The 26,116-nt window shown below is 38.8% G+C and overlaps 1 protein-coding gene across 1 annotated transcript in view; it reads left to right on the top strand.

Moving 5' to 3' along the window:
- CCSER1 (coiled-coil serine rich protein 1) overlaps positions 1 to 26,116 on the top strand; it is a 517,309-nt gene that overhangs the window by 209,679 nt on the left and 281,514 nt on the right. The window contains exon 6 of the mRNA XM_088529607.1: positions 568 to 778. Within this exon, the coding sequence (XP_088385733.1) occupies positions 568 to 778 (211 nt within the window). The remainder of the gene's footprint in view (positions 1 to 567; positions 779 to 26,116) is intronic.

Below are 26,116 nucleotides of genomic sequence, written 5' to 3' on the forward strand. Positions count from 1 at the left end.
AAAGACTCCTTCCAGGTTTTTTTTTGTCTTAAAAAATCATATTCATATTGTTTTAGCATGTGATTACTATAGACCTGAGGTTAACTTTGAAGTAAAGTGCATCTGGAAAAAGGTCCTTTGTTCTTTCAAAAGATGGCAGTACATAAAATTTAGAGGATAAGTTTTGTGTTGCATGAAATTTTAAATGTAACAGAAAATTTGAACTATACATTAAATGAATAATATGCATTTTCTTCTTCACTTGTGCTAACATCTTTAATTATAGTGAATTAAATTGGTATGGATATGAGTGTCCTATGTGGTGCTATTAAAATCCTTTAGAAACTTAGCAGTAATTCATATATCATTATTATCAGTGTAGCCATGCTCTGGGATTTATTCTCCATTCTGAATTTGTCCTTTCATCCCCTGGTCAAAGAGAAAATAGGCGCAACATAAATGTTTTGAATTCTTATAATGTCATACATATCTTTATGAAATATCTCTTAAAAATCAAAAAAGGAAACGCTGAAAATCATTCTTTTCTTTTGCTATTTCAACTTGAATCTTTCTGTTTCCCCTTGTAAGGAACCTATCCCTGAAGCTATCAAAAGAAGTGGAGCAAGGAGAAGCCAGGTACCCTCGTGTCAGCCAGCTGGCTGGCAGCCCGTCGGTGGAGTGGCCTTTTGCTGGTCTGGAGGAAGGGGGAGGAATTGAATCTTTGCCCTTCAGATTGATGCTGCAGGACTGCACAGCTGTAAAGACACTGCTGCTGAAAATGAAGAGGGTTCTTCAGGAGGTAAGCGCTCATTTATTAACTTAATAGCTTGCAGGATTATTGCAGTAGAAGAGGATCACAAAAATATTATGGCCTTGATGTCTTTTAATATGTTTTCAGTATATGGAATTGGTACAGAAGTCTTTCCTTTGACTGTTTGAAACCCTGAGACAATATAAGAATTTCTACTCCAAGTGGCAACTGGTGTAAAAGGAGGGAGGACATGCTATGAATCAGCTTGGAACAGAACATCTTTTTAATTATTTTATTTCATTACTGCTTATTCTCTCTGGTGTAAGTCTCATTTCTAGAGTGCAGTTTGTATCTTCAACCCGCAGTGATGAGTAGTGCCTCAGTGTGGTAAACTTCAGAAAGCTTATGCCTATACTAGAATTTAACTGATACTGCCATCTCTTTGTAAATTGCTCTTAAACCTTGAGCAAAAATGTGGAGGGATGGAATGAGCTGCTTAAGGTTAAAATATTGTTCTATCTTTTACCTTTCCTATGTTAGAGATTTTCAATTTTCTGTCTGTATTTGCTATTGACCAGGAAGTTATATGCAATTAATTCAGAGAAGAGATGCACGAGGAAGAAAAATGCTCTTCTGAGTATTCTAGAGATATTAATGTTAAAGGTTACCAGCTTAGGTTTGTAAATGACAGGCAAAATTGGATTTCTCAGGCCATTCTAACAGTTTTGAGAATGCTGACTTGTTCACTCCTGCTGTATTCTCCAGGCTCCCTCATGAACTGTGGGATGAATTGAAAATTTTATTGTGCATTAAGTTCCCTTTAGGATTTTAGAAGAAACCAAATTATTATTGGTATTATCCAACTGTAGAGTTGTGATACAAATTAATTAATAACAACTTTTCAGTTTTGTGTCCATCTAGCACAGAACGCTGTTCTCTGAGATCTCAAAGAACGATCTTGTTGTTTTGTCCGTACAGTGCCTAGAAATAGAGAATAGTTTAGGTTCGGAGGACTCTGAAGGTTATCTCACAATATTGGGCAGGCAGTTTCCATGGAGAAAGTACAACACTTCTATTGTAACTAGATGTAATTTCTTCCTCCAAAAGCTCCTTCTGCCCAAGCAATATTATAAATCCAACTCACAACAGTACAGAATTAAAAGATGTAAAAGAAGAATTCTTTCCTTACCATGGAAATCTCATGCATATTTAGGCCTACGCAAACATCATTGTCGGCAGGTTTATATGGTACAGAAGTGAAATATTTTATGCCTAATACAATACAAAATAAATATATTTGTTCTGAAGAATAATAGTATGTCACATGCTTTAATCCACTTTTAAAAATACATGAAGCATGCAATATACATGGGAAACAAACCTACACATGAATTATTGGGGAGAAAAAGTTGCACTATTTCTGTTTTATAGCTGATATTATCCACAGAAGAAGAAATTACAGAAGTATATGCCTCCTTATTGAACAATAACATGTTAATCGAGTTAAAATATTAGCCCTGCTATTCAATATAATGATTCTTCTTAAGCACTAAGCTCCATCTCTAAGATACAATCTGATTATGATCTGGCAAAATTTAATACCTGCCAAAACAATATGCTGTTTTTTGTTGCATTGCTTGTGATTGAAGAATTTATATGGAAAAGCTACATTTAATGTATGCAGTCCTGAGCTGTGGGCTTATAAAGCTGTGGGTTTTGCTTATTAGCATTATCATGAAACGGGAAACTGAAGACATGGCAGTAACAGACAAGATTGCGAATGTTATTATGTAATGTGTTTAGTGGAAGTCTAATGAATGTTCATTCAATTACGAGAATTAATTACCACTTCACTTTTAGTGAAAAAGCACTGACAACGTCTCTTAATAATTATTTGCAAGTTCAGCCGTGTAAGCAGGATGTCCCCAAATGCTCTGGGAATGAAGCTGCAGACCATCATCTGGACCGTCTCGTGTGCAAGGAAACCTTAGTATCCTGCCAAAACTCTCCCAGGGAGTGTTTCTTAATCCCCTCTGGCAGCTTTTTCTCATGGATGTTCCCTTGCTGATAGACAGGTCTGGCAATAAATGGGCTAAGCAAGACTTGTGGCCTGCGAAGTTAGTTTAGTGAAGAAACATTGCCAGAGATGATCAGCACAGGCAGCTTGATAAAAGCCACTTCAGAGTATGAGACTTTATGGGCGGTTTTGTAGCCTGCCTGTGATTTATGGGGAGCTCTTGGTCTCCCTTTTCTCCACTGCAGTGATGTTTATCGAACCATTTGCTTCTCAGGGTCTAGCTGGCATTGACCTATGTTCAGTAGTAACTAGCTGATCCTCATATGAAAAAGCAGAAAAGGAAAATGGGGAGTTGGATGAATAAAACAGGTCAGTTCATCCTCCCCTCGGAAATTGAGTCCTTAACTCCAGTTTAGTTGGGTATCTATATTCTGAACCAGTCCTTCAAATCACCATCATTGTCATTATAGACTTTTGTATAGACTTTTCTGTACTCTTCCAGGTGGGCTTGAAATTATTTCTCCCTAATAAACTCTTTATGGTTTGAGTTATAGCTAATTGAGACAATATTTGAAGGCCAGCTTATTGAGAGAACATTTAAGAGAATTGTCTTTATTGAAAGCATTGGTAGAACATTTTAGGCAGATATATGCCAGGGAAAATATCCCAGGTTTGTGCCTTGGAAGAGAGGGGTTTTATGCAAAAATAAACATATAGGATGAATACAGCTATTTTGGTCAAGTTGTTCAAAAGAGTAGACTTAGGGTTTGTTGATTATTTTGGGCTGAAGCAGAGTGTACCACTATAAAGAAACCTTTGCCTGCTTTTAGGCTTTTTTTTTCCACAGGTCACATTGTCCCTGTGTTCTTTATGAAGCATATGTAGTGTTTTTTTTTTGCCACGTAGTTCTGCTTTTAGGCATTTTTATGAGCCTATCAAAAGTGATCTTACTAGCTGGTAACGTAGCAAATTAAGATATGCTGTCCATGTGTTAATATAATTTATAGCATAAATTAATTAGTGTGGAACCTGTGCTTCTTTTGCAGCCCAGTAAAACACCATGCAGGCTGTGGACCTTTAGAAATTGAAGCTAGTTGCTACAAATAGCAATAGGGATACGTTGCTCTGGACATACATTACATATTGTGCTTTGCTAATTAATAATTTATTTTACTGAGAGAAATTGTAACTGCCTGTGACTGTCATTAAAAGATGATGTTTCTGAAATAGTGCTTTTGGATTGCAGTGGAAAATGAGAGCCTTGGAAAACTTTCTCAAAATCAATGTGAGATCAGCCATGATAGTTGCCTGAGACTTGAGGCACAGAGTCAGGCCACCAGCTCCGCAATTAGCCTGTTGAACAGCAGTGCCTACATCACTTCTCCCCAGGCTCCTTTCACCTCATCAGTAAAAGTATGGTCGTCTTTTATGCTGCACTTGCAGTGTACTAATAGAGAGCATTAAAAGAAAGCTAAGTGTCATTTGCAATATTTTGCAGCCTGACTACGAAGCAATATTGAGTAGTTTAACCATTCAGTCACTTTAAGTTGTGTTTTTTAAAGACATTGAAGTATTCCTGCGGTCCACCATGAAATGTACTGAGTTTACTAACATTTGTCTGCTAGCCACTTAAGAAGCAATTGCAAGTTTAATACACTGTAAAATACTGCAAGTTTTCTTCTTTTTAAGTAACTTTGTAATTAGCCAGTGTAGCATTACTGATGTATTCAATGCCTCTGCATTTAATGCACTCCCTTTTATCAAGTAATTAATGCTGGAAATTGCTAATTCCTTCATTTCATGGTGGGCTGCCACTGCATATACCCATAAATTTAAATAATTAATTTAAAAAGTACTAGATTTAGTAATAGGATTTATCTTTTATAAACCTTCTTATAAGGCATTTTCACTCAGCAATACACCTTGGCGCACCTTTGCTCGACTGTTTGCAATGCAAAAGCAGAGCTCTCCTGCACAGTTACTGTGTTTTCTAGTAGTTCCTCTCAGGGTAACTGGTTATATTAGGAGTTAGTGGCTGGAATGGGATGGTCTCCTCAGCAGCACAGATATTTTCCTTTAAGATAATCCAGTAGAAGTTATTTAATGGTAATAGGGAAAGCCAGCATTTGTGACTTGGTTAGATGTTTTGAAAGTACAAGACACCGTTTCTTTTCCCCCTCTTTTTAAGGCAAGCTCCCTAGGGCAATTGCCATGTGTGCAGAGCCTTGCATATATGTACCTCTGAATTAGGCTGTGCCACTGCAATTCCAGTCCCAATACTTCCCAAGTTCATGTATCTAGTTGAATAAGCCTTAATAATGAAAAACTACAGAATCATCAGGCTTCCTTCCCTCCTCTTTATTCCACTTGTTCCTCCCTGACCCCAAGGTTTAATCTGTGTAAACTAGCTAGATGTGGGTCCTGCTGGCATGTTGAAGCCAGGCTCACCATGAAACATCTTGCCCTCCCACATGTGGAGATTACACTGGTGTATGTGCTTTCACCACATGTGCAGCTGGCATGAGTTTTTTCCCTGTGCTTTGGCAGGGGTTTCGCCGAGTGCAGCGTTTGCATGTGGCACTGCTGCGTGCCACAGGTGCGCGGCTCTGCCTGGCGTGCTGCCCCGGCTGCCCAACAGGCCGCTTGGAACAGCACCTCGCCGAGAAGCATTAAAAATAGCAGCACCATTAGCATCTAATAGCCCAACATCAGCAATTCTGTGCAATTGTCTGTGATTGACTTGTGGCTGAAGACCATAAAATGATAAAAGCGGCGAAAACGAAGCCATTTTCCCTGTTGAGTACTTTCATGGATCAGATCCATTCCTGGAGGTCAATCAGCTACATCCCTCCGGCCCTCCTCGGCAATGGAGCTGATCACACCCACTACCTTCTCTGATATATCTGCAAATACTGGAAAATCGTGAGCGAGCAGTGGAAGGAATTCAGGAGGTGCAGAGAAGCCTGCAAAACGAGTTGCTTGGACTTGGTTGTTAGAAAGAGCTTGTGTGGGATGTGGAGCTCAATGGTGCAGGGCCAGTCCATACAGGGAAGCGGTTCTGTAATCAAGCAACTCCTAATGCCTCATCTAACAAGGTTCCCTATGAGCTATCCAGTTCTTTCAACAAAATGAAAATGGAAATACGAGAGGGATGCAGATGTGTGGGCATCCCCCTGGATGCCCTGTAATTGGCTCTCCTACTTATTCACCAGGATTATCTATATATTTTAAAAAAGTAAATAAAAAAAGGACTATATGCACCTGCTGCCGTAGAGATGTACAAAAAGAACTGGAAATGTGTTAGGTAAAAAGGTAGGCCTAGTTTTCAGGTAGTGGCAGGTCAGTCATGCCTGTAGTTACATACTAAATATTTGTGTTTGTGTATGAGCATATAGATGTTTGCAAAATCGTAACTTTAATCTCTTAATTAATTGTCCCTTATCTTTCATCAGCCAGGACTTAGGGTAGGGAATGAGCCCTCATGTAATCACAAGGGTGATGCTCACAGTTCATAACATGGATCTCGGCATAGCTCCGTGCTGCAGATATATTTAATTCTTCCTGTGCACAGTGCATACCAATACTTTGTGAAAAGCTTCCCTGAATGGCTTGGAGCCCAGGGTATCAGGATAGTGCTGATCATTTTTGCAGTGGCAGAAAGAAAAGGCGCAAAAACTGGAGTGATACCACACATATATATATGCAGGAATTGGGCCAAAATAAGGCTTTGATTCTGTGCAATCTGTCTCTCCTTTAATTCATGAAGATCAAGTGATTTGCTTCAAGGGTGAAGTGGTAGTTGCCAGTGACAAAAAAAATCTTCCCTTTGCACAAGAAGTTATGTCTGTGAAGCATTTTCTACACTTGCTTTTGTAATTGTCCAGAGTCATTTCTGGTAGGAACATGTAGTTTTTATGAACATGTGGTGTATATAGAAGAAATACTTCTTATGTCTAGTATTCTGTATTTCTCTGCTTTATGTATTGTGCTATTATAAATCTAGCTGTTTTCTGCTTACGGTCAGAGCCTCAGCTGGATGTGAGAGAGCAGATGTCCCTTTAATCCACTGCTCTTGGAGTCTTTGCAGAAAGTTACTGTCTTTGTCTTTCTTTTCTCTTAGCTTTTCATGTTTACTCTCAGTTCCCCTTACAGAAACATTTATCATCCAATTGATTAAGGGCTTATCAATGAATAATGCAAAGCTAGCTTGCACCTGCAATTATCTCTTTAAAAATAAACTGAAACTTTAAACATAAAGCAAACGTCATCTGTTTTTTATCCTAGACTCAAAAAAAAAAAAAATTTAGGAAGTTGTCAGGTGAAAGCATTCTCCTCATATATAAGCCTAAATGACAGGACTCTTCTTTTTATCCGCAGTTCTTATATCAATTCTGAATGAAAATAATTCATCTAGGAACAAAGATATGCTTGGAAAGAAATGCTCAGTAGAAACCAAGCATATCATAAGGCAACTAAACAAAGATATGGTTCGATGGCAACTGCTTCTCTTATCTCTTTTAAGCAGGATAGAGATAACTAGAATGAATGGCTAAACTAGAATCACTTATGTCCTAGGATTTTTTTTCCCCCTTAGAGGATTTCTCTTTTCTATTTCTTTTGGGGAAATCATTGCCCATTTTTGTATATGAAGGAAACAGCTGTGGCTTTCAGGTTCTCGCTGTAAAATTCCACTGTGGAAATGTGAGGCTCAGGCTTTTGTTACTTGCTACTCCATGCAAATTCTCTTCTAAAATTGCTCTTCACTTTGGATTTGAACCTGGATTTTTGGAGCGTTTTGCTACAAGAAGGAGTATTTCTCCCTCTCTTCCCTCCTCAAAGCCTCAGAGGTTAGGATACCTAGGACTCATGTATTTCCGTCTTTACTATTTTTAGCCCATGATGCAGCACTGGATCAGATGGTTTCTTAAACCTGTACTCCTGCTCTCTGACTTTTCCAATTACTTATGCATAGTACCAAGGAACAGGGAATGCTTCCAAAATCACATGAGCTGGCTGTGTGTAGAAAGAGAATGCTTAGTGTGTCTAACTGTATTATGGATAAAAACAAGTTATCCAATTGATCAGGCAAAATCTAAACAAATAAGAGCTGTTAATTATTTGGCATTATTCATGTGGGACCTTTCCCGAATTGCTCCTTCAGGAGGAAAAACTTCGTATTCATTCTGGGTAGGCTGCTTTGACATTTAAACAGAGTGCCAGCTGCTTCAGTGTATGCAAGCTGAATGTTCAAGGTAAAATCGAAGATAAGCCAGAATGAAAATACTGTTAATGACACTGACCTTTGTAAAACTGGTCAACTCTCAAAAGTATAGATTGGCTAATCCTCTTTTTCCTAAAAGATCTCATTGAAATAATGGAAAGGTCCGTATTGGTGGTAGCAAGCTTTAACCATCAAAATGAATTGGCATTTGTAATTTCAGTTGGTATGTACAGTTATCATTTGATTGCAAATGGTAATGCTGGCCTGCCTTTTTTTCACTGTGCTTGTGTGGGACTTTCTCTGGGTAAAATGCAAGTGTGGAGCTGAATATTATGTAGACACTTTTATAATCAAATTCATTATGAAGATATGTGTGTCTGTGTATGCACATATATGCACAGTTCTTAGAAATATATCTAAAAAAAGCCTCCTCTTGTCTCTTGATAATGAAAGTGATGGTGGGAGGCCATGCTAAAAATTGTCATATAATTACAAATCAAAAATATTTTTTAAACCCTGTATTTCTTTGACTGCTCTTTAGATACTGATGTTTCCCGTCTCATCCCATCTGTTGTCAGACTTTTCTTTCACAGCTGACTTTTCCAGTGAATGTGAACATTTCAGTATTTGGTCTGACCTCTGTATGAATGACATTCCTGAGCTATCATCATGTTTTGACAGTGAAGATTTCATCTGTATATTTTGTTTGGCAGTTTTGCTTATAGTATCTTATTGTATAGTGTAGATTTCTGGTACAAAGCAATATTTAGATGTTGCTTTATTATAAACTCATACAATCTGCAAATTTTCCACATCTTCAGTATGTATCAGCTCATCTCATGCTTATTCTAAGTGTTGTGGCAGTTTCTTGGGCAATTAACTATATCAAAATATGATCATTTGTCTCCCAAATCTACTTTTAATTATGTAGCCATTCTTTGAGTATTTTTCTTGTATTTTAGTCACTTTGGGACTTGCATTACCTATTACTGAATAGAGAGTTAAAAATCAGTATACGATATTCTCCTCATTATTTTGGTTTTACGCAGCTTCCTGCCCCTACATTAGGGTATAGTCAGCTAAAATGCAGTAGACGGCGCTTGAAAACAGTTGAGATTTTGGCAGTTTGATGGGGTACGTGCGTTACGGAGGTCTGTCAGAGGGGGGAGAAGGCACTTTGGCCATGTCATTTGGTGACAGAATCACCCCAGCTCTTCAAAGGCAGCACTTGAATTCTTCTCATTTTTTCTTTTAAGAGGACTGGGATTTAAATAGATGTATGGTGAATCTTCAAGGGAATATTTTCTTGTGCTCAGTTTTGTCTTTTAAGAGGTCACTTCCTTTGTCTGTACTTGAGTTATAGTTTAGATGCTTGTCCTGGCATCTGAAAATACATTCTTTTCAAGCTGTTTCAGTGTGTTCTAATAGTCACAATCTGCAAGGCCCTAAACTTTTTATCTTTCACTCAGGCATGCTTTCTGGGAAACACAGTGCCAGGAATGATTAATAGCTTTATTCATGTGTGCCATTCAAGAAGGCATCTTGTGTAAATTACCCCAGCAAAACCCTTTACTGCAGCCATCTTGGGGATTTTAATGTTGAATTTCAAATTCTTGCTGTGCTTTGCAGTGTAGCTGGATAAAGGAGAGGCTGTGAAGGAAAAGTGAAGAAATTGGAAGAGGAGTGCTGAATTACAAACTAGATGTGTGCAATAGAAATGCTTCTAGGGAAGGCCTCTGGTTTGAGCCAGACTGGCACCCTGACAGGGCTGCTTCTCTGCTTGCTACTTGCTGAAGCAAATAATTTATCCTGACACTTACCTTGCCAGTACTGCAAGAATCCTTTTTCACTAAGATTAACAACTTCTCCCTTGCTTCTGAGGACAAATATGCTCTATTTCTTGTTTTGGGATCTTGTCATCTATCATACTGGTTGTGCTTTGTTTTGTGGGTGTGTGTGTTTCAGCAAGTGTTTTATGAAGTCTTGTAATAAGATCTAGTAACTGAGCTTTTTAGCTTTCTAGAGATTTTTATTCTTGTGTTTTGGCAAGACAACATGGCATAATATGGGAGTTGAACCCTGGTCTGTTGTCCCAAATAGTGTTAACATTGCTACGTTACTCATTCTAACCACTCCATGTCTATATTTAATGCTACTTGCTGAGAGGAGAATGAGCTCCATTGCCAACACAAGGGTGGAAGGCAATGGTCTGTGAGAGCCATTCTTCTAAATGGACTATAAAGCAAGAGCTTGCAATATTCATATGCTGTACGCTCAAATTCTCCAATTACCCACTGTAAAATATTGGCTTTCCGTGAGATATGTACCGATGTTGGCAAAATGTAATGTATAATTTATGCAGTTCATCTTCAGATTTGCAAATAATGTGTAGGAGATTTCCCCGAGCCATTGGGTGATCACTAGCTGCAGTACTCAAACGCCATGCAGGTCTGCCCTGTGTGCGCCACGGTACTTAAGAAAGCAAACCAAGAAATCCAATTGCAAGCAAGAGTGTCACATAGCCTTCCTTGAAAATCTGCCCTTATGCAGATTATTAGGCATCCTACAATAATAGTCTAAATTCTAGTGTTAAAACGCTTTTGAAATTTGTAATGTCGTTTTATTGCAGCAAACTTTTACTATAGCATTTGTGTCAGATTAGTTGCATAGTTATATCCTCTAAAAATGAAGTGTATGTCACGGGAGCAGGAACTGTAAAGTGCACTTTGGCCATTGACGTTATTTATAAACCTACTTGTTCATCATCCATAAGCCACTGTTTTTGAAGGAAAAAATATCTTAGAGGGAGCAAAGAAGAATATACTGAGAAACTCATAATTATATAATATACAGGGTTTATTTTAAGTCGAGAGTATCTGGTAGTGAAATTGTGTTAACTTAAAGCAAGAATTGTTTTTCTTCCCATACTAAGTTTTAAGGCCGAGTTTTGCTTAGAGCATTTTCTGCCCTGCAGAACAAACTGGTAGCTCCTCACATGGGCAGTCAGAGGAGAGGATGTTGTCCACTGCTGGGAGCCAGCAAAGCGACCGCTTGTACCAAGTGTTGTGTTCACTGTCACACTGAGCTCGATGGACAGCTCCAATGAAAATAACATTAATGAAAACAGGGCTTAATGTTTAAGACATGTCCAGCTTTTGTGTCTTCATCTGATTTTCTGTTGAATCACTTGAACAACTCTTAATTTCCCCTGAAAACAAATCCAAATTCTAGCATTCTTCTCGACTTCATCCTGCCTCATGCCATGTTCCTAAAGGCTAAATCATCAAATAATCTATCGTGCAGGTTTTGTCATGGAGACCTAACCTCCGGTTTCCTCAGGAGTCCAGTGGCTCAGCTCTAGTGTGTGGGAGAGGCCTTGGTGCAGCAGCCTGAAGCCAGCCTGGCAGTGGGAATTGCAGGCCGTAAGCTGGGCAGTGGGAGGCAGGCGTGGTGCTCCGGCCCATGCTCCTGCATTTGCAGCCCAGCAGCTTGTCGATGACTCTGTGCTTTTGCCTACTTGCAGTGAAATCCAGCTGTACAGGAAAGACTGCAATCCTCAGTTTTATTTTGAAAGTCTGCCTATTACAATTGTTTTCTGTTCCGGACTTGCCTGCAAAAAGATCTTTACCTGTGAAAATGAAAAGCTTTGTAGTTGCTGCAACTGGTTTTGATTGATTATAGCACAGAGCTACTACAGCACAAATGTGCTCAAGCTAATTCTATTTACAGAAATAATCTTTGCCAGTAACCAGAATAATTATTGTCATGCCCTAATGTAATTTTAAAAGTTCTTCAAGACAAATCAATTCTTGAAGTTAGATGACTGTGAGGATCAAGCTAGGATCAAGGCTCTGGCGCTTGTTTGCAAAGTGCCACTGCACTTTGGAGGAAAGTCTGTTCTCCTGTCAGGAAAATGTCTTGGTCTACATCTTTCACCTGTGATTTAACCATTTCCTTTTTCTGCCTTTTGTGAACACTGTGCCTGTGTGTGAACATATTGTGAGCACTGCGAGATGTGAGCATTGCAAGATATCATTTTAATTTTCTGCATGCAGAGGTGATGTGTTCATAGCAAATTATCCCTGCCATGTATCACTGACCTCTTGTTCCATGTATGCATGCACAGCACTTAGTTTCTAATGCCCATCTTTTTCAGTGAGTGTCAGATACAAAAAAAGTCAGTTCAAGGCTTTCCAGTAACTGTAAAGGAACCAACAGAGAGAGGACTCCAAAAGAATCTTTCTACCTCCTTAAATAAATTGTATGGGGTTTAATGCAGAGTGGTAAGCTTTTGTTAAGGTCTTCTAGGCCCATCCTAATGGCCCATCCTAAAATAATAGAACATTCTTGTATGTTGTATTTTTTCATGACTCAATACCTATTAAAAACATAACATTTTCTGTGGAGTCTGGTACACTGATTTGTTCTCACTTTCTTGATTTTTAAAAGACAAATAAACAGTCTCTGAGGGCATGTTTTACGTGCCTGTTTGTATCCTTTTCTGACAACACTTAATGTCCTGTACAATGTTTATAGTTTCTAGACTTTGCAATTTTTATTGCCAAAATACACCCACATTTTGTGTAAACTGGGTAATCTTAATTGCTTATGAACAGCCATCTGAAGTGATTTAAAAGGTTTACATGTGTGTACATGCAAGTAAAATATCTTCAGGCAGTAGAAACAAGTTTGTTCTAAATTCTACTAAAAGCAAGATAATAGGCTGGTGTTTATGTGCTGACTGAAGTTCTAGTTTTAAAGTAAAACATACTTTTAGGCTCAGTCTTCAGGAAATTTTTGCACTAGCAGAAGATTTTCAGTTGTTCATTTGTCTTTCTGTAGGGTTGGTTTTTAAATAGAGAACTTTTCTCTCATGATGGTTAGAAGAAGCAATGGACCTGGGAAGAAAAAGCAGTTTTGGAAAGAAGGAAATTAAATTCTAGCATGCAGAGAACGAAAGGCTTTTGGGATTGACTGAGATGCCTTCTGAGCTTATGTTTTCGAAAGGGTAGGTTTTCATAAAAATATGTGTATGAGCTGAACAGTTGTGTATAACTTGGGAGAGGCTTTTGTAAGCAGACACTTCTATATGGCTACAGATGTTCAACCATGCCCACTATTGAGTGCCTTCATTAAGCAGCAGCAGTTATTTTGGAAACAATATACAGGATAGCAAGAGTGTGGTGGTTTAGTCTAGTTAGCTGTTGCTCCTTTTTGTTTCAAAAATTCTAGCAAATGCTTCCTGTAGTCATAGTTTTTCACTCTGAGAAAGATAGAAACCCAAGAGATTTTCATCCGGTGCTTTCTCATTCTCTCATATAAAATCTGCCCTGCTCCCTACTGAGACTCCAGAACATCAGCTGGGTAGCATCAGCCTTTCAGCACATCTGCGTGGGCAGCAACTGGTAACTGCTTTTCTTAGCCCCAGGAAGAAATGTGCCTGCATTTCCTGCCTAGCTCTTTCTTTGGTCTGGGGAAGGTGAGGCAAGAGAAGGCAACAACTACAGTTCTCCAAGGAGGGAATCTTATTTCCTACCCCGTGCCTGTCCTACTGCACTGACTGCAAGTTGATGAAACTCAACCTCTGTCTTGTCTTGATAGATGGTTTCAAAACCTATTTGTCAGGAAGGAAGACTTCCTTGGGCAGTCACCTAGGAAGTCATTAGACAAGAACAATTTCCGAGTAGGTCAAGAAAGTTTGTAGGAGGAAACAATTTGTTCTTCTACATGGCTGAGGATGCATCTGCAAGATCTGACTTTGAGAGTCCCATACTTTTCAACTGAGTCAACATGTAGTAGCATGCAAGCCATCTGCAGACATGCAGAACAAAAAAGCTTTTTTTTCAAGTTGCCTTTGAACTTGTAGTATAAGTGTGCATATCTATTTTTGCATTTTATATGTGTCATGGTGACAGATTAGTCCTGTGCATGTTTACTTTTGGATCTTGAAGAATACGTGAGCTAGAACAGGCAACTCTACTATTCTTCCTACAAGGAGAACTAGCATTCATGAACATATGTCCTACTTAGACTTTGAAGTGAAAAGTCTTCAGAAATGGCCAACGTGTTTCCTGTCTGATGCTGACACAGACATTTTCTGATGCTTACGAGTGTGTTTGCAGATTGCAGAGCCAGGGAAGTTTCACACCATGGCAGACCAAACTCCAAACACTGTTGCTGAACACAAGGAAAGATGAAATTATCCCTTTTTAAAATTTCTGTCAATCATTATGCATGATGGCAAACTTCAACTTTAAATTAGAACTTGGCGGAATGAAAATAGCTAGGATTAAAATTAAAACATAGTGGAGTGAAACTAACCTCTTTGAATGGGATACCATTTTCATTAAGTTCTAATGAAAGACTTAGAGGTAGCAAAATATATCGCTTTTAGTCAGCAGAAAGATTGATAGCCTGAAAATGTGTCCTATCTTGCCAAAAATAATCTTTATGCTAATGGACATTCCTTATATTATTGCCTATAGGTAATTAGAAATTATGAAAGAGGTCAGGAGACCTTGAGTTCACATTAATAAAATAGTAGAGTGAGGGAAAATTGAGAATAGCTAATGTGTAGTGCTGTCTGGCAGACAATATGAGAGATTATTGAAAGGATATTTAATTTTGATACTAAATCAAAACCGTGGTAAAAAATAGAAGATAAACTTTTTTTTTTCTTTTTTTTTTTCTTTCAGGGAGGATAAATTTAGATCTTCTTTGGCTGGTTTTAATGATCGGCTTAAGAACAGTAAAGGATCTTTTTATAGCTGCTTCCTTCACTGAGAAGAGACTTCTAGATATGGACATATTTCAGTTTGTTTTTCAATTTACACTGAGAATGGAGAGGAAAGTCCGTCCATATGTGAGTGCTGAAAGGGAATGTTACAGGCTTTCATATGGCCATGGAGTGGCAAGCTCTTGGAAACTGAAAATTAAGTACGTTCTGTGTATCCTTAGCTAACTATAAAAAATACATTGATAACCATCAAACAGTATTAATGTATAATAGGGACTTATAACTAAGGGGCTGTGGTGGAGCTTTTTGTTCATTTTCAGATGAGACACATGTTGCTCTGAGAAACACAGTGCTGAGGACAGTAGTGTTAGGTCTCAAGCTTCTTCACGTGATTTTTGTAAATAAAATGGAATAGGACAGAGTGGCAAAGGCCACTCTGTTGAGTTCATTTGTTTGTGAGAAGTTCAAATCCAGAACTTCCACTAACTCCTGGATTGTAGCATGGACCCTATATGTGTATGTTTGTACATAAAATTGAAGAGGGGAGAGATCCTGTTCTCTGTTTTTCATAATTCCATACACAGCAAAGTACACAGAAAAGTAAAAATGGAATAAATGAAGACAAAGACATAATAAAAGCCTCCGTAAGAATTATTCTTTTTGATTATTCTTAAGATTTCCCTTGAAGATGACCTTGTCGTTTCAGTGCAGCTGCGTGCTCCTCTGGTGTGTGGGCTGAGGTGGCTGCCCCTCGCTCAGCAAGGCTGGTGCGTCCGAGTCCTGAGTGTTTCAGGGCAAGAGCCCTGCTTTCTGTACACAGGTCTTGGCCATTTTTTGGTTTACTGCATGCTGGCTATTTATATACACTGTCAAGGCATCCCTTAAGGTATTTTGAAAGCCTAAAGGACTTGCTCCAGTTGCTTCAGTTGAGGTGCAGACCTCAAGCAAACCATCTGCCTTTCTCTTTTTCCTTCCTTTCCCTTCTTCTTGCTGCCTGGTAGCTACCTGGGAAGTATCACCAGCCTGAGAGGTTATGCTTCCTGGAGTTATGCAACTTAGCTTAATGAGGGCTGGTCCCCAAAGTGGCCTTTCCTGCTTTTTATTGTTTGGTTGTTTATAAAGTTAGACTTCTTGCCGCTCGTACTATCCATCAAGACAAAATGGATATTCTCAGCAATTCGTTTTTTTTTTTTTTTTGTATTTCAGCACAGGGACTCTTGGAAGCTAATGGGGCATTTACCCCTAAGTCAAGTCAGATTTAAAGCATTCAACAATGACATTTCCCTGTATATTTGTAGAGAAAGGGTTTTTTATCCTCCATCTGAAAGCTTTCCTATGAATTACTCGGCATGGTCTAAATTACTGTAAATTAGGAGATGCTGTGTTTCTGTGGTGGCTTGTTTTATTCCTGATCCTGAAAAATAAGCATAATTTTCATCATTTTTGGTGTTATGCTAGGATATCACATCTTCTTTTGTAAATACGGCTTGTCTGCTGAAATGAAGGATGTATTTTACGCTCAGATTGCCAGAGTGCCCTTTGCTATCATTCACCATGACATAATAATAGCTTGGATGTCTTTTGCTTTGCCTACACCATTTGCAATATGGGAAAATTATGAAATCATGATTTTAGCATTGCTTGTCAAGAAGTCCTGAAAATGCCTCTTATTTTATACCTTCACTTTTCATCTTGTGAACGTCATTGGCTGAGGATCCACTAAAAGAGCAAGAAGGGAAACATGCACTTTGTGTGAAAAAAGGCATAAAATAGCATTTAGAAAAATGCCAACAAACACAACAGAGACTCTAAAATAATGGTTAGTGGTTTTGTGCTCAGAAAGCTTTAGACAAATTGTCTTTTTAATTTGTGCTGCCATTTAGGAATCTGAAATTTCTTTTTGAAAGAGCAAACATAATTCAGTCATGTTTTAAATCTACTGTTTTTGGGAGATGCCACATTATAGTAGTTTGTGGGACATGTAGGGCTAGACTCTCATCAGCTGCCCCTGAACTCACGTGGTCTGTCTTGCATAGGTCCCTGTCCTCTCTCACTGTCCTTTAAACCTCTCTGCTGTTGCAATCTCTCTAAAAATTACATGTGATTGGTTTCTGGAGAGAGTAGTTTTACTGAATTTCTGAGAAACTGTGATATGTATTATGTTATTCATCTATGAATATCTGTATAAACTGAGAAAGTTGCACTGGGGCACATAAAGAAATTAAGTTTATTCTGAGAGTGGAATCCAAAACTGTCCCCTAATCCAATCCTGAAATTGTACAGTAGCTTGGATGTTGATCTGAAAATTGTAACTGGCTCAGTCTCACTGGGGATAATTTCCAGCTCACAAGTGAGAGGCAGCCTCTTGCGTGGAGGTCGCAGTGGGAGCATGGGTTGGATTGGGCTCCTGGCCCTTGGGGTGCCAGCTCAGCCCTGCTCCCGTGTCGACTTGTAATGAACAGCGTTACTGTCTCCTAAGGCCTCTTGTTCCAATAGTCATCTGGCATTCGGCTCATCAGAAGAAATGTATGCGACTAATGCTGAGTAGAGTCCTGGCTAATGGCAGGAGACGAAGCCAAGGCAGACCTTCAAATTGCTTGGAGGCTAAATCTTTCAGTAGCTTTTCTGGGTAGCAGAAGCATTTAGTTGTTACTTATTTTACTGATTTTTCTTATGCTTGCGATATCTGATCTAATTACTGGCTCTTCGTGCATTAGGAACGTCACAGTAAGGTATGGGATTTGTTTGTTTTGGTAAAAAGAAAAAAAATCTGTCACCTGAAAATAAAGCTTATAACCCTATCCTTAGACCTGCAAGGACTTATTTTTTGTGTGATTACAGCTTACCAGAACTGTGTGTCATGCTGTCCTAACAGTATCTTTTTCAACAGCCTACTCAGGCAGGCTTCTGAGTTCATTAGTCTTCTTTGTTTGCATATTCCAGGGTGTAATTTTAAAAGCTACGTTACCTAAAATGGGGATAGTTCTTCTAAAATGCTCTGCTGGCAGCACAATGTGAAATCTGTACAATTCAACATTATGTTTAGTATGGTTAGCTCAGAAGATAAATGTGTTGCGTAAAGAACACAGCATTTCCCTGAATGAAACTTATCAGTTGACAGCCCTGGAATTACTTCTTTATGTTAAGAAAGTATGGACTTTGGCACTGGTTGAAGATTTTTGGGGGTGAGTGGGAGGGGAGCTTGCAACTTCAGAGAGTGTTAGACACATACTGAGTATGTGCTGAAAACAATAGTTGAAGCTGGAGATTCAAACTAACAAATACAAGGAAATGCAAGATAGGGCTCACATTAGATCCTTAACTTTTCTTGGTAACACCATAATTCTGCAGACACAGGGCGTGTGATACGAGCCCCTATCCACTGGTTTAGGCAAGGTCCTCAGATGAAAAAAAGCACCTTATGTAACAATCTGTGGTTCTTACATAATAATACATAAAATACAGGTATGTATTTTATGATCATAGTGATAATTAATTCCTCAGTTTATCTTTTAGGCTGCATTTCAGTTATAGCACTTGTTATCACAAGCACCAGAAACATTAAGAAACTGCTTTGGGAAATGCAGAAGGCCAGACAGAAATGTGTGGTGTATGGACAATTAACACTAGCAAAGCTAATCTGCTGGGAAATTTTCTCATTACAGAGCTATCTCAGCAGGTGGGCATGGTTTAAAATAAAATGTAGCCCAAGATGCATCTTGAAATCTGGTCTAGATGGAAATTTTTGTACAGTTGGTGTTTCAAATGAAACTACTTAACCTACACAGCAAGAAGTGTTTGGAGAAAGAGCAGGAGCTTTCAGTGTGCTTATCAGTTTAGATGTGATCTTGCATACTGGCTGGTATGGGCAGATATGACTGTGGACAATCTCAACAAAATACAGACTTCAAATATTAATGGTGCAGAGAGAGAACCAGGCAACAACCCTGTTTTGTAAAACCAAAATAAAAAAGGAGGTTCCTGCATGTTGCCTTCCAGGTCATACTGGCACTTGGGAATATTTGTCTTGGCAGGGAACGAAATCTTGTGATTTTTACTTAAACTTTGCAGTCTAGAATTGAGGCTTCACCGTTCTTTCTGTGTAGAATTTTTTCCTGATTATCTCTCCTGGTGCAACTTGAGGGCATTTCCTCTTGTCCTAGGGGGTGGGTGGTGTGCAAAAGGTGTGTGTGTGAAGGGGGTGTGGGGCTGTGTGCAAAAGGTGTGTGTGCAAAGGGGGCGTGGGGCTGTGTGCAAACGGAGGGTGTGCAAAGAGGGCATGGGGTGTGTGCAAAGGGTTTGTGTGCAAATGGAGCACAGGGCTGTGTGCAAAGGGGGGGGTGCAAAGGGTGTGTGTGCAAAGGTTGAGGTGGGGCTGTGTGCAGTGGGGCGGGGTTACATGCAAAGGTAATAGGGCCGTGTGCAATGTACAGGCATTTTGCAGTGTAGCGGTGCTGTGTGCAAAGAGTGGGGCCATGTGGAAAGGGCGGGACCGTGTGCAATTGTACAATCACTATGGTTGGAAAAGACCTTCAATATGATGTAAGCCCATCACCACCATGCCTCATCTGCAGGTTGCTTGAACACTGCCAGGGACTCCACCACTTCCCTGGGCAGCCTATAACCACTCTTTCTTTGGAGAAATTTTCCTTAATATCTAACTTGAGCCTCCCCTGGTGCAACTTGAGAGCATTTCCTCTTGTCCTATTTTCAGTAGTTATTTTGGAGAAGAGATGGACCCCAAGTCTCGCTACAACCTCCTTTCAGGTAGTTGTTGGGAGTAATAAGGTCTCTCCTGAGTCTCCTTGAAATAGTAGCTTTTGATGCTGAATTTATTTATTTTCTATCTTAAAAATACTAATATTATATAGCTTTAAAGCTCTTGTTCCTTGTGCAACAGATATAAATTTCGTATTTAAACTATGGGCATATCAACACATATTTAAATGATTTGAAGTTGGTGGGACACTTGCTTGGATATAACTTGTTTGAAGAGGTGGCAGTGGTCACTCTTTTACTTTTTTTCAAAAGAGGGAACTTACTTTATTGGTTATTGTTTCATAGAACCAATACAAGAAAGGTCTGTTTGGTTAATTGGGGATCTGTTTATACGAAGGTTGATCCTGTATCCTGTATCATATGTTCCTGTATCCTGATCATATCTTGCCTTATTTTCTATGCCGTAAGCATTCGTGGAACACAAATAAGGAAGGAAAGACACCTTAGCAATCTCATTATCTGCCTAGATTCCTTCTTTTAGAAGAAAAGTCAGGGAAGATTTTTTATAGCAAAAGATTTCTGAAATTAAGTATAATTATAGTGCACACAAATCACTCCTCAGAAATTCAGAGTTCCTGTTGGCAGCAATATAAGTAAGAAGAAAAGCAAGCTCTGTCTTGTCCATCCTGAGGTTAATGTTTGAAGTCCCTAGAAAGTCTGTTGGGGATACCCCTTCAGGCTTGAGGACAGCCATTGAGTTGTTTATGGCGGAGGCATGTATGAATGATAGGAATGTGATGATCAGCCGTTATTAGCAAGATCACCTTTGTTTCTTTATTTGCTTTCAAAGAACATATCTTTCCTCTTGCTAACTATTCCTTGGATGAGTAAAATTATTTATTTTTGTCTAATATTTGGGAGGTTGATGCCTAAAATGGGAAGCAGAAAATTTTAATCTGTTTTGAATTACAATCAGATGCAATTCATAGTTCAACTTAAAAAATAGAAACAATAAAGGTTTGATAGTAATTGTGCCACTATCCAACTGAGGATGTACCAAAATTCCAATAATTGCTCTCTAGGGGTTTAAATTATCTTGCAAATATGGTAAATGTAAAGAGGAGACTCTTAAAGCAAAAAGTCTGTGTAGATTTCCCTATCACTCATCCCAATTATATAGTGTATTTTAGGACATACACATTGCCACAGAAATATTTATTGGAGGTAAGTAGTTGCTTAAAATCTTCAGAGTGCTTCAGTGAGTTGAAATAAATAGTAATATTTGCCTTATATATGCTGACTATCTCGAAGGAATAGAAAGCAAGTGTTTGGAACTGCACTATGTGCATCTGAGCGTGTATACGTGTACATAGATATGTACCTCTGTGTGTGCAAATCACTCATAAAATGCAGTCCAGGCCTGGGTGCATAGTGTTGCTTGCATAATGAGTGTTTTAAAAAAGCTCATTCTTGTTTTAAAGATAGTCATTTTGAATGCGTACATTTTGTTAACTGGGAATATTACTGAACTATCATTTTTGTTGCGTACTTAAGTTTGGATTATGTAGGTATATTTCACATTAGGCAGGTGGAAAAGCCAATATCTTTGTTTGATTACACACTGACAACTATTCACATATGTATACCCCCATTTGCCAATATGTTTATATAGTTGTAAACGCTTCTGTTTTTATAAATATAGTTCTTCCTGATCATGCAGTGCAGTTAATGGTCCACACTGAAAAGCAAACAAGCTGAAAAAAACCAACCAGCAAAAAAATTTGGGTTAAGAGGGACCTGGGAATTTTGCTGCCGAAAGGTAAAGTTCTGGGCTAGTAAATCATCCCTTCTGCATTATGAGATTGCCCGAATGTTACATTTGCTCGTGCACGGTCAAGCTTAAGATTTAGAAAGGAGGCTTTTATTCATTTAACACTTTTGAGCATCTGTACGATAACATGTTCCTCTTTTCCACACCTGTGCAATCTGGGTGTCCTCAATAAACCCACATATTTTTGTTGTTTTGTATTTTATGTTTTTTGTAACGGCCCACCGCAGAAGGTAGCAGCAGCAGTTGTGTTCTTTACTCACCAGCAGAGAAGAAGAGCTCTTAGCTTTCTGTTTGTTTCTAAGCTAGTTCATCTTGGAAAATATTACTTTGGTCAGTCTCGCTTTTCCCACGGCACTTTGCAAGCAGCAGGTCATGTATTATGAACATAGTCAGATACCTGAGTCAGGCTCTTGACTTCATTAACTTCCACCTAAGGATGGGTGTCTCTAGCTGATATGCTCATTTATTTGGCAGTTTGATCAATTCTGGGAGAATTACTGTATTTAACTTTTGATCTGAAGCACTAAATTGGTCACGAAAATTAAATCCCACGTACCTAAAGAACTGAAAACATCTCCTAAGGTGCAGTTTCCATACTAACTAACAGAGGTTCTGTCCTGGGCTTCATTTGTGATGTAGCTGTGATATACAGGTTTGGGGAAACGAACAGCCCAAAGGACTTTAGATGATATCCAGAATTTAATTGACTTCAAGTAGGAAGACAAAGTAATGGGTATATACACATTTATTAAAGAATAACATGACTTCCCCTCACAGGGAAGAATGAGAATCTGGCTTATCTTCAGTATGAACAACTTGGCATTTTTAGCACCAGTTCTTGTCAGCTTCTTTCTGCCCCTCGTGGTCTCCTGGGAGGTTTTCTATGCTGTAAGCGTCTCCAGCACCTGCCCTCTGTTCCCCAAATACACCCTAGTTCTGGGGGCAAGAGGGGCTAATTCCTCCAGCACCATCTGTGGGCAACCTCCTGCATTATGTTAGCTGTTGTGCGTGGGAATGGCCCTCTACTCAATCCTGTTACCTCTCTGATGTGGGCTTGCCGAGGGAGCCTCTATCATCTACAGTTCCTGACAGTGGCTTCTGGAAGCATTTTTTGTTCTAACTTTTACTGATTCTTCCATTTTGTTCTAGAGCAGACAAATTTTAAGCTGAAGGTCCTTGGCTTTTTTATGTCCCTCCAGGCTCCTAGCAGCAGCTTGCTTCATTCCCTCCTTCCTTCTCACCCTTCTTCCTTGCATCTTTCCCTTTCTTCCTCCCGCGCTATCATGTTCCTGGAAGCATTTGCTCATCTGCGCTGTACTTTTCCCCTCTATTTTCTCTCTTTATATTATACTGTTGCTCAAGGTCGTTAAGGTCAGCCTTGCTCTTGAAGTCTCTTTATCGGCATCACCAAGGATTCCCATGAGTAAGAAGTGGTAGGTGTCCACTGAGAAAACTTGTGCTGCCGAGACAGTGACAGAATTGGTCTATTCTCTGTTGGAAAACCCTGCCTTTTCTCCATATGAGGATCTTTGTGAAAGTAAGGTATTTTCTCAAAGCGAGTATGTCTATAGCATTCGCACAGTTAAAGTTATAATGCTGCACAGTTCAAGTTCTAATGCTACACAGAGCATTTTTGAATCTTTTTCGTAAGAAAGAAATTAAGTGTAGCTTCAGTTACATGGCCCCACACTCCTTTTTGCAGAATGTTTTGAGGCTTTACATATGGCAGCTCAAGAGTTAAAAAACTTACCTAGGAATTGGGTCTATTTCTTTAACTAGCAAAATTTGGGCAGGGTGACTGTACTGCTCTTGAACCGAACAATTAAAAATAATAATAATAAATTAGAAATACAAGGATATGCAGTGTGTAGCAGAAGTATGGCAGTAACAGATTTATATGTAAAAGTTACATTATTAATGCCATGTAAACGTGCTTATGTAACAGGAAAAATGAGCTGGATTATTCATTTCTTTCCAGGTTGACTCAAGGCAACACCACATTATACATTAGCAAAATGCATGACAATGTGCAGTTACATGCTCTGTAACTTTCATAACTCATATACCCAATGAGTAATGGGACTAAGCTAATGTATTTTGTAGTGAGTGTGTGTATGGCATATATTCTGTAAACACTTGTGGGCTGCAGTTATCAGAGTGTGCTTTTCTTGATCTGGGGCTTGTATCAGTGAAATCAACTAAAATAAAAAATTAACAGTTGCCAATTGTGTCGAGGGGAAAAGGGCAGGATTACCTCACATTTTATTAAAGATAAAGGGAATTTTCTAAAGACAGCAGGATTATAAAGCCTCATTCGCCTGCCATCTGCATGTGCACAAGCTTATGACTGAGTGCTGTAGGGCCTGATCTATTCATTCTGTTTTTATAGACTTCATATAATAATGTCATGGCCTGCTATGGATGTCCTTGGTCTCCTCCAGTGCAGATAAAAACAGAAGCTATCCACATACATTTGAGGCTCGTAATTCAAAAAATAGTTGTAGGGTGATATCTGGGAGTATTCTGGTAAAAATCAGTTTTAATTCACATGATGAACTACTGGAGGTGTTCTTTTTCGGTACTTGGATTTCTTTAAACTTTACTTTATCATCACTTTAATGTTTTATTTCAAACAATATGTTCCTTAAGTAGTGCCTTTAAATTTCATTTTTCAGGAGGAACAGTATTTTAGGTTTTTGGAACTTTATATATATTATTTCTGTGCTGCTCCTCACAATTTTATGTTGTCAGTCTGTTAGATTAGTGTACAATTGGCCATCTGTTTAGATAGTCTCCCTTGGAAAGCTGCTCACCATTGCTTCTGGTTTGGGCATAATTCCTTTCAAATAATAATTTGTTGTTATCTCCTGGCTCGCTGGTGGTGAAAGCAGACACCTGTCACAGGCAACTTTGTCAAAGATGTATCCAAAGGCAGAGGGCCTATTTTAGTCGTTCCAAAACGCAGGACAAATCAGAATTTCTTCTCCGTAACTCCTTATTACTGATTTTTGGGGTATATAGGACAGAGGGAAATACTATATTAATAGCTACAAACTGTTTAAATAGAGCTGTTTAATTAAAAAAAATGGCCTTCTCCATTTTTTTTTTAATCCTTTTATCTTTGTAAGGAACTTTCTAGTGTAAGAATTCTGACACTTGATTTTCATTCCTCCTCCTGCATTTCTTACAGCCCTTTTTACTCTCCCTTATGGATATATTAGCAAGTTTTGCATTTAGAAATTCTGGTCTAAGTTGGGAGTGGAGCAGCAAAAGGCACATGTCCCCTTGGGCTGAATCTTCGTAGGATATTCCTGAACTTGTCCAAGTTCAAATTGCCATTTAAAATATATCTGACCAACCTTTCTAGAAATTTCAAGTACTGGTGTAGCCATGTGAGCACGTAAACTGGTAGCACAGCTCTGCTTGCATAGTTGTGTCTGGGTGCAGAGGCCCTTTGGATGGCAGGGAAGGAGGAGCTCCTTTTCACCTTGACGTGGCCCTTGGCATGAGTTCATGGTGCAATAGGTTGGGCAGAGCCCCAGGTGAAGTGCTCATGAGTACAAGCACCTTGTGCCTTGGTCTCTGTTGCCCTGGAGATGTTTCTGATACATGACTAGTGCCACCTGTTTTCTGGGGGATTTTTAATAAAAAGGAGACTTCTAAGAGGCTCTGACATTACTGAGAAAGCAAGTTATTTAAAATACATTAAAAAATAAAGTTCTGACTGAAAATATTTGTCCTAATGTATGTGTGATTTTGGTATATGTGAAATATACTCGAGAGCTAAATCTCAGGCTGGCTTGGAAATTTCAAGCAATTTTAATACATGCCTAAAAAGAATAACAGCAATGGAAAGCAATGAAGAAACAGTCTCTAGAGCATTCCCTGCACCAGTGTAAGCTTTCTGTGTTTTATCCCTCTGCGTCAATACTTATTTTTCGTACCTGCTTGTATCACATGAACAAGCCAACAGTATTCATACTATCTTTTAATTGGTCTTTTTGAATAGTTTTTGCTGTCATGATTTAGTACTGTTAGTGTATACCTTAGAAAAAAAATATTTTCACCTTCTCATGCTCAGTCTTAAAATAAGAGAGAGGATATTGTTGTTACGCAGAGTGTTATTGCCAGCAAGCTAGCTTTTTTCAACCAGAGCAGGACTACTAAATGCCTGGCTTAATTGCAATGTTGGAATGGGTGAGAAGACAGGGCGGAGAGGAGTATCAGTTTGATTCAGTGGCCCAGAAATTCATTTGTTCAACTTGAGCATGTTCCCTTTGTGCAAGCCTGTTATTTAAATCAGTACCTTTTTATTAGAGTTCCTATCTTTGTTAACAGTAATATCTGCCTTTTATTTAGATGGTGGCTTGGTAACCTCAGACACTGCTCAAGTGCAATTACCTGAAAAAAAATTGTCTGAAGTTTTGAATATTAATTGCTCTCTGCAGATTTGTAAATAGTAATTTGTTAAGTGGTGTAAAAATCTTACTATTGCAAAGTATATAAGGCAACTTCCTGATGTGAAAAATAACCCTAATTGTTGGACCAGAGACATAAAACAAGACATTTAATAGTTCCAAACCAAAGAGATCTAGTGTTTTTTAATTGGCCCAATTAAATAGGAGTTTTAATAGGCTAGTTCGCTTAAATGCGTTGGGTACTTATAGAGGTTTTAGGAGAAAAGCTGTAGCCTAATGTATATCTCATAGAAGGTAAATATGAACAAGCTTCTAAGACACAGTTGGAAAATTATAATAGAAGATATTACTGTTGATGAAGTGCCAATGAAGAAGTAAAAGCTTAATCCCAACTGGATGGGAATGAGGGCAAAATATGAGGAAGGGTTGTTCTATCTTGATGAC

This window comes from Tinamus guttatus, unplaced genomic scaffold (assembly GCF_059628265.1).
Source record: "Tinamus guttatus ecotype Peru unplaced genomic scaffold, ASM5962826v1 Tinamus_guttatus_pri_ptg000028l, whole genome shotgun sequence".
Classification (NCBI taxonomy): domain Eukaryota; kingdom Metazoa; phylum Chordata; class Aves; order Tinamiformes; family Tinamidae; genus Tinamus; species Tinamus guttatus.